This window comes from Nicotiana tabacum, chromosome 24 (genome assembly GCF_000715075.1).
Source record: "Nicotiana tabacum cultivar K326 chromosome 24, ASM71507v2, whole genome shotgun sequence".
Taxonomy (NCBI): domain Eukaryota; kingdom Viridiplantae; phylum Streptophyta; class Magnoliopsida; order Solanales; family Solanaceae; genus Nicotiana; species Nicotiana tabacum.
The window spans coordinates 6,039,918-6,055,978 of NC_134103.1; the positions used below are offsets into that span (position 1 = coordinate 6,039,918).

Here is a 16,061-nt window from a genome sequence, read left to right on the forward strand (position 1 = left end):
CAATACCCATAGTACGAAGGATACGGTGACATTCCTCCAGAAAACCCTGAGCATCCTCTGAAGCTAAACCGCTGAAAGTGGGAGGGTGATACTTTTTATACCTCTCGAGCCTGAGCTGCTCCCCCTCTGAAACTGTTGTCCTAATCTCAGGCCGAACTTGGGCAACTGGCTGTACTGGTATAACCTCTGGGGCATGGTCAACTTGGGCCCGTGGTTCTGGAGTGCGGGCGGCGGGAGTATGTGCTCCTCCCCTGGCCTGAGATGTGGCAGGAGCAAGTGGAATTAACCATGCCTAAGCTAGAGTGTCAAACATGCTCAAAACCTGGGCAAGAGTCTCCTGAAGTGCAGGAGTAGTAACATGCGTCTCAGGTGCATGTTCTCCACCTGGAGCTACTGGTGGCTCTGGTGCAGAAGCTCGTGCAGGTACTATGACTGTACCACGTGGTCTTCCTCGGCCTCTGCCTCGAACCCGGCCTCTTGCGGCTGCAACAGGGGGCGCGGGTGTCTGATCATCGGATCTAATTGTGCGTGTCCTCACCATCTGTGAGAGAATAGAAAGACAATTGTTTAGAACTTTGAAATCAACAAAGGCGCACAATAAGGAATCAAAGAAGTGAATATTTCCTAACAGTTCCATATCCTCTCGAAGATAACTACAGATTTCTTCGTACCGATCCGCAAAACTCTACTAAACCTGCTTGTGACTCATAACACCTATGAACCTAGTGCTCTAATATCAACTTGTCACGACCCCAAATTTCCTCCGTAGGAGGTCGTGATAGCACCTAGTCTTTAAGACTAGGTAAGCCTATCATTGCGGATAATCATAAATATTTGAAATAAATAAATTACAATTCAAATAATTACAACTCGCAAAACCCGGTAGAAATAAGTCACAAGCTTCTAAAAATTTATTCTCAATGTTTCTATGTATCAAGTTTAAAGAAAAATAAGGAAGCAATATAAAATGATAGAAGGGGACTACGGAGTCTGCGGACGCTAGCAGATATACCTCGAAGTCTCCGTGCGCATGTAACTCACTGACGTCTAGACTGGTAAGATGTACCTGGATCTGCACAAAATGATGTGCAGAAGCGTAGTATGAGTACACCACAGCGGTACCCAGTAAGTTTCAAGCCTAACCTCGGTAGAGTAGTGACGAGGTCAGGTCAGGCCCTACTGGAGAATAGATAATGACATGAAAAAATGTTTAAATAATTTAATAAGATAAAATGACTATGAAAATGAATCAAATAATATGTCACATTTAATGACACCAAATAATTTCAAATAATATCTCGTGGAATCAAAACAGAATTCCTTTCAACTTTATAAAAATCACAACAATTAATCGAAGGCAACTATGACCATAAATCAATATCAACAAGGGCACTACCGAGGTACCGCCTCGTAGTCCCTAATCATAAATAAATTCACAATATCTCATTTTCTTATCTCACCGCGGGAGCCTTCACAATTTATTTTAAAGAAAATATTTTTTCCGAAATAGCATCCCGCGTTTTAGCCATCCTTATCACACCGCATGACTTCTAGTAGTTCCCCCTACTAGCCACACATATCAAGCCATATTTATCTCACCGCATGCGTTTCAATAGCCAGACCTTATACCACCGCATGCGTATCAATATCACAACATATCACAATTTGTAACTCAAGTGCCCAAATATTTCAATTTACCAAAATAAATCAACGATATTTTCCACAATAAAGAGCTCACGGCTCATGCCAACATAAATCATCAATAATATTTTTTCACAATAAAGAGCCCACGGCTCAATCACAATGAGTAGAAAAATCTTACAAAATATTCAGGAATAAATAATTTAGCAAAAGAATAATTGAGGAATAAATAATTTAGCAAAAGAATATTTCAAATCTTTAATACGTTGCTTCAAAACCAAATTTAAAATGTCAAATACTTCATATTAATAATATTTAATTTAAAGAAAATCAAGTTCAAATAATGCACAGAATAAAAGAAACCAAGTTTCAACCAAACAGGTAAAACAATTAGCAGGAAAAGGTCAAGCAAATTTAAAGTATACAAATCAAATCAATGATGGAGAATATAACAAGATTTAATAAATTAATTAATATGCAACAGTGATCTTCACAATTTAAAAACATAATCATTCACATTTAGTCTGTGTACACACTCGTCACCTCGTGTACACGACTTTCATCACATTACAATTAATACCAATCCTAGAGAAAATTTCCCCTCACACAAGGTTAGACAAGTCACTTACCTCGACTTGCTCCAATTTAACCAAGTAGTATGCTTTTTTCTCGATTTTTCAATTCCGGTCGACTCGTATCTAGTCATTATTAATTCGATACAGTCAACAAAAATTATAGAATTATTTTTTGTAAGAAAATACTATATTTTTCAATAAAAAACTAAAATTAACTCAAAATTGGCCCGCGGGGCCCATGTCTCGGAACTCGACAAAAGTTACAAAATCCGAAAGCCCATTCAACCACGAGTCTAACCATACCAATTTATCAAAATCCGACCCCAACTCGACCCTCAAAGCTTCAAATCTTATTTTCAAATCCCTAAGTTCCAACCCCCGATTTACACCTCAAAAACATGTAATCTAGTCGAATTATTTGATGATAATTCAATATTATGGAGTAGAAATGATCACAAGGTACTTACCTCAAGTTTTCCCATGAAAACCTTGCTCAAAATCGCCCAACCCGAGCTTGAAATGCCCAAAAATGGCAAAAGCTCGGAAGCCCTATATTTTTGTACTGTCCAGGAATTTTCGCATCTGCGGCAACTTGGCCGCTTCTGCGCCAACCGCATGTGCGGAAAAAGTCCCGCATCTGCGCCTTTGCCCGCATCTGCGTGCCTATTTGCGCTCCTGCGCAGGCCGCTTCTGCGCGCGTCCCTCCGCATATGCGCTCATGCAGGCACGAAATTTTCCTCGCACCTGCGACCATTGCCCCATAGTCCATTTGCGCATCTGCGCTTGCTAGGCTCGCTTCTGCGAGTTCGCACCTGTGATAAAATTTCCGCAGGTGTGAAAGCAGCAGAGGGCAGAAACTTCATCTATTTCTTCTAAGTCCGAATTTGATCCGTTAATCATCCGAAAATCATCCGGGCCCCCCGGGACCTCAACCAAATATACCAACAAGTCCTAAAATATCATACGGAGCTGTTGGAATCATCAAAATTCTATTCCGGGGTCGTTTGCACATAATTCGACATTCGGTCACTATTTGAACTTAAACTTTTAATTGTTTTTCTTCAAAATTCCATATCTCGGGCTAGGAATCTCGGAATTTGATTCCGGACATATGCCCAAGTCCCAATTCATGATACAGACCTACCGGAACTGTCAAAACATTGATCCGAGTCCGTTTTCTCAAAATATTGACCAAAGTCAACTCAGTTGAGTTTTAAAGCTCTAGTTCATATTTTAATCCATTTTTCACATAAAAACTTTCCAAAAAATAGTGCTTTTCGAGGTCTCTTATTTTTCACGTAAGTCGAGGAATGATAAATAGTAATTTTTGAGGTCTTAGAATATAGAATTAATTATTAAATTTAAAGATGACATTTTGGGTCATCACAATAACCAATATGATCTGCACTACCTTTGTTAGCATAAAACAAACCCATATCAAGAGTTCCCTTTAAATATCGCAAAATATGCTTAATCCCATTTTAATGTCTCTTTGTATGAGAAGAGTTATATCTTGCTAGTAAATTAACATAAAATGCTATGTCATGCCTTGTAGCATTATCAAGATACATAAGTGCACCAATTGCACTGAGATATGATATTTCAGGACCAAGGAGTTCCTCTTCCTCTTCTAGAGGTCGGAACGGGTCCTTATTCACTTCAAGTGATCGAACAACCATTGGTGTACTCAATGGGTGCGCTTTGTCCATGTAAAAGCGTTTTAAGACCCTTTCTGTATAGCCAGATTGATGGATAAAGATCACGTCTGCTAAATGTTCAATTCGTAGACCAAGACAAAGTTTTGTCTTTCCAAGATCTTTCATCTCAAATTCTTTCTTAAGATATTCAATTATCTTTGGGAGCTCTTCTGGAGTTCCAACAAGATTTATGTCATCAACATAAACATCAAGTATAACAAATTCGGATGTCATTTTCTTTATAAAAATACATGGACAAATAACATCATTTATGTAACTCTCTTTCAGCAAATATTCACTGAGGCGATTATACCACATGCACCCAGTTTGCTTTAAACCGTACAAAAATCTTTGTAATCTGATTGAGTATATTCCCAAAGATTTTGAATATGCTTCAGGGATTTTCATGTAAATTTCATTATCAAGTGACCCGTACAGATAAGTTGTAACCACATCAATTAGATATATTTCAAGCCTTTCACGTAAGGCTAAACTGATGAGATATCGAAATGTTATGGCATCCATAAGGGGTGAATATGTTTCTTCATAATCGACTCCAGGTCGTTGTGAGAATCTTTGTGCGACAAGGCGAGCCTTGTATCTTTCAACTTCATTTTTGTTATTCCTTTTTCGCACAAAAATCCATTTATGACTAACTGGTTTTATACCACTAGGTGTTTGGACTACTAGTCCAAAGACCTCTCTTTTAGCAAGTGCGTTCAATTCTGATTGAATTGCCCCTTGCCATTTTGGCCAATCAGATCTTTGTCGACATTCTTCGACAGACCGGGGTTCAAAATCCTCACTATCTTCCATAATGTTAAGTGCAACATTATATGCAAAAATATTATCCACCGCTATTTCATATCGATTTAAATTAATTCCATCACCAGTAGAACTTATTAAAAGTTCCTCGCTCACTTGAGTCTTGGGTTCATTGATTTCTTCAGGAATCTCAGAACTAATCAGATCTTTGGTCTCTTCAGGAGATCCCTTCATAGTATCGTTATTATTTGTCGATTTTCTTTTTAGAGGATTTCGATCCTTAGAACCCAAAAGTCTACCACGCTTCAGGCGTGCTTTAGGTTCACTAGCTCTCATGCTAGTAGATGGTCATATTGGGACATCAATTCGGATAGGCACATTCTCTGCAGGGATATATGACTTAGTTATCCTATTCAAATCAGTAAATGCATCTGGCATTTGATTTGCTATATTTTGTAAATGGATAATCTTCTAGACCTCCTAATTACATATATGGGTACGTGGATCAAAATGAGATAACGATGAAACTTTTCACACAATTTCTCTTTTGATTTCCTTTATCTCCCCCCCTAATTGAGGGAAATTTATTTCATCAAACCGACAATCTACAAATCGAGCAGTAAATAAATATCCCGTTAATAGTTCAAGATAGCGAATAATAGAGGGTGATTCAAACCCAACATATATTCCTAACCTTCTCTGTGTGTCCATCTTACTGCTCTGTGGTGGTGCTATTAGCACATATACAACACATCCAAAAATTCGTAGATGGGCAATATCTGGTTCATGACCAAAAATTAATTGTGACGGAGAATATTTATTATAATGTGTCGGTCTAAGACGGATAAGTGATGCTGCATGCAAGATAGCATGTCTCCAAACAGTAGTAGAAAATTTTGTTTTCATAAGTAGTGGTCTTGCTATCAATTGCATGCGTTTATTAAATGACTCTGCAAGGCCATTTTGAGTATGAACATAAGTTACAGGATGTTCAACTTTTATCCCAACTGATAGACAATAATCATCAAAAGCTTGAGATGAGAATTCTCCAGCATTATCAAGGCGAATAGCCTTTATGGGATAATATGGGAATTATTTCCTTAATCGAATTATTTGGGCTAATAGCTTTGCAAACGTCAGGTTGCGAGATGATAGTAGGCACACATGAGACCATCTTGAAGATACATCTATTAGGACCATAAAATATCTAAACAGCCCACTTGGTGGGTGAATAGGTCCACATATATCCCCATGTATATGTTCTAAAAAGGCAGGGGATTCAATGCCAACCTTCATTAGTGATGGTATAGTGATTATTTTGCCTTGATAACAAGCATCACAAGAAAAATCATTATTTGTAAGAATCTTCAGGTTCTTTAATGGATGTCCACTCGAATTTTCAGTAATTCATCTCATCATTATTGATCTAGGATGGCCCAAACGGCCATGCCAAAGCACGAAAATATTTGAATCAGCAAACTTCTGGTTTACGATAGAGTGTGCTTCAACTATACTAATATTTGAATAGTATAAGATAGGAGATAAAGTTGGTAACTTTTCTACAATGTACTTCTGGCCAGAAATATTCTTTGTAATACAAAGATATTCCATATTCATTTCATATATCGTCTCAACATGATACCCATTTCGGCGGATATCTATAAAACTCAACAAGTTTCTTCGGAACTTGGAGGAGAATAATGCATTATCTATTATAAGTTTCGTTCCCTTAGACAGAAATATAGTGGCTCTTCCGGAGCCTTCAATTAAACTTATATTACCAGAAATTGTTGAAACATTTGCCTTTTCCTTATACAAATAAGAAAAGTATTTCTGATCTTTGAATATGACATGAGTTGTTCCACTATGAATTACACAAATATCTTCATGATTGATCTTTAATCCAAACATAATTTGAGGATTATCCATATTCTTCAAAATGACATAAACAAAATAAATATGATAGTAAACATCATTATCAAAGCATAACTTTTATTTATGTACAACAATTACATAATCATACTATCTACTACAAACAATAAAAATTAAAATATTTACATCTCTACAGATTCATCACCGATTATATGACTTGTTTCTCCTTCCGGAAGTGCAAAGTAATCAGCTACATCCAAATGCATGAAGTTTAAATTATCTTCAGAAATAAAATTTGCCTCAACATTTTTCTCTCTCTTCTTCATGGAGGCTTGATAAAGCTCAACCAGGTGCTTTGGCATACGACGGGTAAGTGACCAGTGCCCTTTTCCTCCACGTCTATAGAATGCATTTTTGGACTTTGCTGCTTGCACCGCTTCATGCTTTTGTTCCTTCCTTTTCCACTGCTGGTGGTGATGAGGGTTCTTTGGTGCATTATTATTACCATGATTAGAGTTTCTTCCCCGACCACGGCCATGACTACGACTAGGGCCACGTCCTCTTCCAAGCTTAGCTTGGTGAAAGTTCGTCTTATTCACTTCAGAGAATGGACAAGAACCAGTAGGTCGGCTTTCATGATTTTCATTAATAGTCCATTATGTTGCTCGGCTACAAGAAGATATGAGATAAGTTCAGAATATTTTTTGAATCCCATCTCTTGATATTGCTGTTGCAGGAGCATATTCGAGGCATGAAAAGTGGTGAAAGTTTTCTCTAACATATCATGATCAGTAATATTATCACCACATAGTTTCAATTGGGAAATAATTCTGAACATAGCAGAATTATACTCACTGATAGATTTAAAATATTGTAGCCTTAGATGAGTCCAATCATAACGTGCCTGTGGAAGAACGATCATCTTCAGGTGGTCATATCTATCTTTCAAATTATTCCACAGTATGACTGGATCTTTAATAGTGAGATATTCCATTTTCAAGCTTTCATCAAGGTGATGGCATAGGAATATCATTGTTTTGGCACGGTCTTATTTTGATGCTTGATTTTTGTCCTTGATGGTGTCTGCCAGACCCATCGCATCAAGATGAATTTCAGCATCAAGCACCCAAGACATGTAGCTTTTGCCCGATATATCCAGGGCTACAAATTCAAGTTTAGAAAGATTTGACATTATTTAGAAAAAGAAAGTTCGTATCTCTGATACTTTCAAAGTATTTGCTCGAGATGACAGAGTCTCGTGTTGATAACGTGTTATAAAATAAAGATTGTAAAGTAAAGACAAGTATAGAGAGAAACTGATATATTATTCAAACTTCAAACTTATGTACATAATGAACTGAAAACTACTCTATTTATAGAAGAAAGAAAGTTGTTGTGTTAGATGCTTGTAAACTGCTACTGCAAGTTGCTGTGTAAGCTGCTACCGCAAGCTGCTGTGTAAGCTGCTACCGCAAGCTGCTGTGTAATTTGCTTGTAAGCTGCTACTGTACAAGATATAAATAATCTTCTACCGGAGGTAATGTTTATCCATAACAGAGTACCAAAATGATAAGTTTTTTCAGGAGACTTATTTCTAATAGAGTACTAAATAGATAAACATATTTACGGCGGAGTCTCATGGATAAATTTCTTCAAGAAACTTATTTACCATGGAATACTAAATGAACATTCATAATATAATATATTTATAACATTCACTTATTTTTTTGTAAAACTATCTTATACGAATTGAATATCAGATGTTAAAAAGGAAAGAAAAAACAGAGACTAAAATTGTTTATAAAAAGTAAAAATTAAAAGGAAAAGAAGATGTGATAAGATGAGATAAAAGATTCGAATTAAAGGCAGTAGTCAGTTCTCGTAAATCTAAGAAATGGAGAAGTCGAAACGTGGCCAATCCGACGTTTGAAAACAGTAACAGTACACAGAAATAGAAAGAGGGGAAAGAAAAACAGCGTACAGCACCAAACATGCTTTCCTGTTTCCACTTCTTTCCCCTAACCTTCTGTGCCCCTCCACGTGACTTCTTTGTTTCTTTTTGTCAAATCCACCTGAGCTCCATAATCCTCCTTCAAAGAAAAAATCCAAGATTTTATTAGAGAAAAAGGGTAGTACAGTTCAAAAAATATTCTGTATTCACGTATAATTCGGGAAAGAATCACATCCTAATCAAGAGTTATAATGTCTACAGCCTATCATAACTCAAGTATTAATGATTGCTTTTACGCAGAGGCGAAGCCGAGATTTCAAACTTATGAGTTCGATATCCTAATCGTTTAAATTACTAGGTTATAAATTAATAATTCATACATATCCAATACATTTTTTAAGACACATACAAGATTCAAACCAAAACTATTGGATTCGACCGAACTCGTTTTCCGCACTCTAACTCTATTCCTACTTTTACGGCTTGAACCCACGACCTATAAATCACAAAAATATAACTTTAAATTTATTCCAACTGTCCCTCCCAAAACTTTTATTAGTGAAACCCCATAAATAGGAAGAACGTTGATTGAACTAAAGTAAAACAGAGACATTACGATATTGTTGTAAAAGCTTGTTTGGATGGTTGTTATATATTGTATAATATTGTATTGTATTGTATCGTCTTGATGTATATAATATTTGGATATATTGTATTATTTTTTATTATTTTTTGATGTTATGTACCACAAAATAAAGAATAAATTTACAATATTATAAAGAAAAAGTAATGTACGAGATATAATTATTATATAAAAAGATAGGGTAAATGATAAATTATGATTATTTAATAAGATGGAACGACAAGATCAGATAAAAAATAAGGTAACGATGCGATCACACCTAACAACAGATTTAACGATACAATACAATAAAATTTAAATAACAATCAAAACAAATATTGTATTTAAACTAACAATACGATACAATACAACATGTAACAACCAACCAAACAAGCCGTAAGATGGGATATGAATCTTCTATCTTTCATTTTCGTTTCAATTTCGAGTCTTGAGAATTCGAAGCGAGGTCACAATGTGATATTGGACACCAAATACGAAATCCAAAAACGGAGACAATGGTGTTACGAAGAACAAGGGGAAAGATGGAGTACACTGAGAGAATCAAGGTTTGGATTTCAATAGTTGTAAAATTATGTGAATTAATCTCAGTTTATTTTTTAATTTTCAATAGTCGCTTTGGTGTTGCACTACAGCCTTTGTTCGATGCACGCCACCAACTAAGAGACCAAAAAAGAATTTGTTTTGATGAAAAAACTCGTTGATATGATCAAATATAAACATAAAATACCAATAACAACTTACTAAAATTTTACTAATTAATTTGGGGATGATAATATGTACAGACTTAGATCAAATATAACATGTACTCAATAAATTATTGAAGTCCGCAAAAATTGATATGAATAATATATCATGGGGATCAATTGATTGTTTTCTGACTGTCACTACTTTGTTTTTCTCAAATTGACCAAGACAATTGTACATGTACTTGCGGAAAGATCTTTCGGCGGACGGCAATCCAAAAGCCATAATGCAATGCCAAATCAAGAACTGAATTCAAAGTATCGGGTGTACAAATCGAACCGAAAAATCATACCAAATCAAAAGGTCAAACTAAATCGATTAAAAAATTCAATTAGATTTGGTTTGATTTGATTTGATATTGAGTAAATAAATCCGAACTAAATTAATATATAAATATATAATTTTTATATATACTTTAAGATTTTATATAGAATTTTCTTTAAAAAATGTATAGAAATATTTGGGATTCTCTTACGGGATATAATATTAAATAGAATATGAAGTGCTCCATTTTTATTAACCTTAAATAATGGGTTGTATAATCACTTTCTTATCAAGTGTTACTGAAATGTGTCAATCTCTTTGTTCTTCCATATTCATATGCCAATGTCTATTAAATTCTTATATTTTTTTGAATTTGAAGTGGTTATTATTATTTAGGTATCATCTTGATTTTTATGTTTGGTTACTAAATTCGGTTAACCTTGAAAGTGTACATCAACAAATATTATTGTGAGACGACTAAAAAATTAACTATCATGTGTTGCTAAGAAAATTCTCCCATAAGAATATTTTAATAGATAATATGTTTGTCAAGTTTTTAAATATTTACTAAACATATATTTACTTATAAAAAATTTAACAAAGTAAGATTGAAATAATATTTAAATAACAAAAAATCCGAAAAATCCGACAAAATCGAACCAATCCAAACCGATATAGTTGGTTTGGTTCGGTTTTGATAAAAACCGAACCAACCCGATCCATGTACACTTCTAGTGCAAGAGGGCATCGGTTCAAGTCGTGGAAGTAGTCGCTAATGCTGTATTAGGATATGCCGTCTATATCATACCCTTTAGGGTGCAGCCTTTTCTCGAACCCTACATGATCGTGAGATGCTTTGTGCAACGGGTTACTCTTTATCTCTGGTATATTCAATCTAATTCTTACACATTTTATTGAATGATTTAGTTTATGCTTTTTTCGAATATTTTTTAATGATCAAACATTCGAAATCCAAACTCATCAATTTATTCAGATCCGCGTCATGTAAGCCATTTAAAAGAGCGCTCCTTGCAAAAATACTTGCTTATGAATTATGATAAAAACTTTTGGTAATCCAATTAGATGACATTCGATTATTTGATTATTCGATGTACCAATAAAACATTAACCTATGAGTAATGTCAATTGCAAATTGCCAATTTCTTGTTTGGGTTTAAGGTTAATCACTAATTGAAGAGAATACAATGACATACTACCCATGGATATAATAAAATAATCGGATAGATGTAATTCCTCTATTTTTAATTAGAAGTTATGACTTGAACGAAAGAGCTCATCGAGAGTGGAGAAACCTTTAACGTCGAACTTTATATATACGTATGAAAGATAAGTATAAAATTAAATATGCATCTAAGATACATTTTCTCATTTCAAAACTCATGACATTTAAATTCAAAACTCGCTAATACTACAAGAATTATCTTAGTTCCCGTTTAGTGATAGATTTTGACATTTTTTTTCCAATCTTTTTTTTTAAAATATTGCTTGTTCATAGAATACGATCAGTTTTTGAATTTCTTTTTCAAGTTTTCAAAATCTAACTTGGATAATTTTTGGATAAAAATATTTTTTCCACTCATAAATTTTTTTTAAAAATTCAAATAAAATACATTTCAAATACAACTCAAACTCTAAAAATTATTTTTCAACACAACTTAAAAAATTATTTTTCAAAATTTAACCAAATCTATGTTCAGACTTCAGAGTCTAGCTTAATATATATGGTGCTTCTATTTGGCCGAAGTATAAAGCCGCAGTCTCAATGCCGGTTTGCCAAGCCATAAAACGACGGCGTACCCAAACACGCCACGTGGCATCCTCTGACGGAGAGTACAAAGCATATATACCCATTAGCGGTTAGAATTGAAGTTAGGACTAAAGATCGGTTAGCTAAAAGGTTGATAACTCAAAATATATTTAATTTTAAGTCGAAAGGAATAAATATAAAACGAAATTATGTTAGTTCGGAGTGGGTACGAAATACGATGAGATTTCTCAAGGCGCCGCCTGCATGACCCATTAAAATAATTAGTAAAGTTAAAAATCCATTTCCGAAAGAAGTAATAAAATATTTTTTTATTTACTCTAAAATATTCTATCAATAATATATATATATATATATATATATATATATATATATATATATTATATTTTCTTTTCAATGATATTTAGTTGGCGTTTGGACATAAGAATTATAAAATTTTTAAAAAATACTCTCTCTCTCTCTCTCTCTCTCTCTCTCTCTCTCTCTCTCTCTCTCTCTCTCTCTCTCTCTCTCTCTCTCTCTCTCTCTCTCTCTCTCTCTCTCTCTCTCTCTCTCTCTCTCTCTCTCTCTCTCTCTCTCTCTCTCTCTCTCTCTCTCTCTCTCTCTCTCTCTCTCTCTCTCTCTCTCTCTCTCTCTCTCTCTCTCTCTCTCTCTCTCTCTCTCTCTCTCTCTCTCTCTCTCTCTCTCTCTCTCTCTCTCTCTCTCTCTCTCTCTCTCTCTCTCTCTCTCTCTCTCTCTCTCTCTCTCTCTCTCTCTCTCTCTCTCTCTCTCTCTCTCTCTCTCTCTCTCTCTCTCTCTCTCTCTCTCTCTCTCTCTCTCTCTCTCTCTCTCTCTCTCTCTCTCTCTCTCTCTCTCTCTCTCTCTCTCTCTCTCTCTCTCTCTCTCTCTCTCTCTCTCTCTCTCTCTCTCTCTCTCTCTCTCTCTCTCTCTCTCTCTCTCTCTCTCTCTCTCTCTCTCTCTCTCTCTCTCTCTCTCTCTCTCTCTCTCTCTCTCTCTCTCTCTCTCTCTCTCTCTCTCTCTCTCTCTCTCTCTCTCTCTCTCTCTCTCTCTCTCTCTCTCTCTCTCTCTCTCTCTCTCTCTCTCTCTCTCTCTCTCTCTCTCTCTCTCTCTCTCTCTCTCTCTCTCTCTCTCTCTCTCTCTCTCTCTCTCTCTCTCTCTCTCTCTCTCTCTCTCTCTCTCTCTCTCTCTCTCTCTCTCTCTCTCTCTCTCTCTCTGAGTGCTGAAAATGCAATTCTTCGAGCTGTTTTGAAATGATTTATTATACTTCATCAGAATATGATTAATTTCGATATACTACAGCTTTTCAGTTTCGTTGTTTAGCTATTAGTTTTTGTTGTAATTTCTGAGCTGATTTCTCTCTCAATTTTTTAAATCTTATTTGAAGATTTTTATGAGTTCTTCTAATTATTTTTTGTTGAAGAAATTGCTTTTCACATGTTGATTTTGTTGAAGAAATTGATTTTCAATTTTTTTCCCCGAGCTTATGTTTGTATGTAAATAGAGCATGAAATTGTTTTGTAAAATATGTGGAAAATCAAATAGTTTGAGCTGTTTTTCCGAAGTAAATCCGAATGAATTAGCTGTTAGACATGAATTTTTGTCGCAATAATTTGTGGAAATTGCTTTCTAGTTTCTATGCTTGATTTGTCAAACTGGATTTTCGTCTGTTGCGCTTACCATAATTTGTTGAAATCAAAGAGTAAGCGTAGATCTGTGAAGAACTAAGAAGATTCTGATTTAATCCACTAAATTTTTGAATTCGCAAACATGTTTATCAATTAATCACGTGTTTTATAAGACCTTTGATTTTTGCTCTAAATACTGATTTTTCTGGCTGCTTCTTTATTGTCTCAACGAAAAGGTCAAAAATCCCTCGCCTGCGTATCTCCGCCTCACTATTCCTTTAGTCATTTGTCCAGATCTGTAAAAAAATTCTTCACATAGCTCGTATAATTTTTAAATTACCAGTATCTTAATTTCAATTAGCTAATTCAGAGTTCAGATCTATAAATTTTTTTATGAAGCTCATAAAAATCCTTTTTTTCCAAAGCAGGTTTTTTTCTCACAGTAATTTCCGTAAATCTCTGTTATTTTAGATCCATAAAATTTGTCTATGAGCTCAAACTTAAAATTCCTTTTTTTCTGTAGCAGGTGGTTTTTTGAATTTAGATCTAATTATTATCAAGCTAAAGAGAGATGAATCACTGCGCAATTCAACAAGGTGCTTTCGCCGCTTGTGAAGATATGTGGAGTTCAATTTCTGATAATAAAAAGGAAGCCGTTGTTTGCCCTAAGCCTCGGCGTCTCGGCCTTTTGAACGCTACTGTAAATGAACCTTTCAAACCTCTCAGATGGCATGTTAGGTAACATTTCCTTTGCTTTTAGTACTTAAAAATGATTTTAAAAAGTCTTGTGTAGCTTTCTTTTTTAACTAAAAACTTTTTAATTTTTGGTTTCAACAGCCATCAGCAAGAGTTGTGTGATTCAAGAGCTGGAGCTGATCTATTGGATATCATCCTCGCAAAGGTGAGTTCGTTTAGTGCTTTTCAATTATTTGTGTAATAATAAAATATATAGAGTTGGATCAAGATTTGAACTTTATAGGCTATGTCACTATTGGGTCAAAATTTAATATTTCTACATAGTTGGTAGATTTCTTATATGTAAAGGATGAGCAAAAGTTATTTGGTTCGGTTTAACCCATAGCTTATACTGTTCATCTTTGTTGTTCATGTGGAGTCCATCTATTTGACAAAAGTGAAGTATCAAAATAAGGTTTTTTGGTAAAATGAATGAAGAACCTTTGTGGACATATTGAGAAGGGCTTTTGTCGAAGTGTGGGCACCATGTAGTTGTCAGTGTAAGGTGTTAGGTTGGGAAGTTCATCTTATTGTATAATTGAGTGGCTTAGAATGAATTTACATGTCTTATTAATTGGATTAACGTCTATATCTAGTCATCTGATGTATATGTGCTGATTATTGGTTTTGAATGTTGTTACAGGGTGGTGGTGCGGATCAATCATCTGCGCAGGTAGCCTCGTCGCCCCCATTTTTTTGTGGGTCACCGCCGAGCAGAGTATCTAACCCGTTAATTCAAGATGCACGATTTGGGGATGAGAAGTTCATGACCCCAGTTTCACCGCGGGCAATTCCCATACCTTCCGGACTGGCTGCTTCGTCCCCATCTGCATCCGCCAGGAAACATGGCGGATGTGTGAGGGCGAATTTTGGCAACAATCCGGCTGTTAGAGTTGAGGGTTTCGATTGCCTCGACAGGGATCGCCGCAACTGTAGCATCCCTGCCCTGGCTTGATTGAACTCTTAAAAGTAAATATAGAGGTAATTTGAAGTTACACGAAGGAGAGTAATTCACTTTTGGTTTAGCAGCAGCAGGAGAAAAAGGTCCCTTTTGCCTAGTGTAAATATGTTTAAAAGGGTCTATATGTAGTGGTGTCTTGTTGTCTGTAAGTAAATGAGAGTGTTGTTATTAACCGAAGTAAATAATTATGAGAGAAAATTAGGAGTATTTAGGTGAGGGTGGGGGTCATGAGGGAAAAAGCCCTCTTGCAATGGGTGTAAAGTATGAGGTTAGACTTGGAGGAAATTTGTATTGGAATTTGTAACCATTTTGGGGTCGTTTTTGTGAAATGTCAATATGGGCGGCTTTGATGATGAAGAGATTTTGTTTTGAAAAAAGGAAAAACCTTTTAGTTGAGTGGAGTCATCGTTGTAGTCAATTCACTTTTGTAAATATATGAAATATAAATATCGATTACGGTTATGAATTATTATTATTTCTGTTTGCATCATTGCGGTGATTCTTTTTACATCATTTTCCTTTCGTTAGTTGCATGTTGTGGTGTGAAATGTGAATGATGATGCTTTGCTTGTTTGCTACGCGAAGGCTGGTTATTAATTGGTCGGAGAGGTAGTGTGGGACTTCTTTCTTTACATAAAAGATAAGGAGAGAAAATTATTTTTAGTTTTATGACCTTACTTTTTCTTTATACATCAGATTTATTATTACACATAGAAAATTTATTTTTACATATAAGAGATCTAAAAAGATTATTTTTTAAAATTATAAAATTATAAAGTAGTATAATACACAAATAGCACGA

At 35.2% G+C, this 16,061-nt stretch overlaps 1 protein-coding gene across 1 annotated transcript; it reads left to right on the plus strand.

The window, feature by feature from the left end:
• The first annotated feature begins 14,000 nt into the window (after positions 1–14,000).
• LOC107814247 (uncharacterized) lies at positions 14,001–15,749 on the plus strand. Its single transcript, XM_016639623.2, has 3 exons — positions 14,001–14,301; positions 14,401–14,464; positions 14,942–15,749. Exons 1-3 carry the CDS (start codon positions 14,135–14,137, stop codon positions 15,251–15,253), a joined length of 543 nt encoding a protein of 180 aa, XP_016495109.1. The 5' UTR covers positions 14,001–14,134; the 3' UTR covers positions 15,254–15,749.
• The last annotated feature ends 312 nt before the right edge of the window (positions 15,750–16,061 follow it).

What these genes read in the sequence shown, in the direction of transcription:
- LOC107814247 (XM_016639623.2), top strand. Translation starts at nt 14,135, where the DNA reads ATGAATCACTGCGCAATTCAACAAGGTGCTTTCGCCGCTTGTGAAGAT. An exon ending in CCTCTCAGATGGCATGTTAG is followed by an intron (nt 14,302 to 14,400) that starts GTAACATTTCCT and finishes TGGTTTCAACAG; the next exon opens with CCATCAGCAAGAGTTGTGTG. An exon ending in TGGATATCATCCTCGCAAAG is followed by an intron (nt 14,465 to 14,941) that starts GTGAGTTCGTTT and finishes ATGTTGTTACAG; the next exon opens with GGTGGTGGTGCGGATCAATC.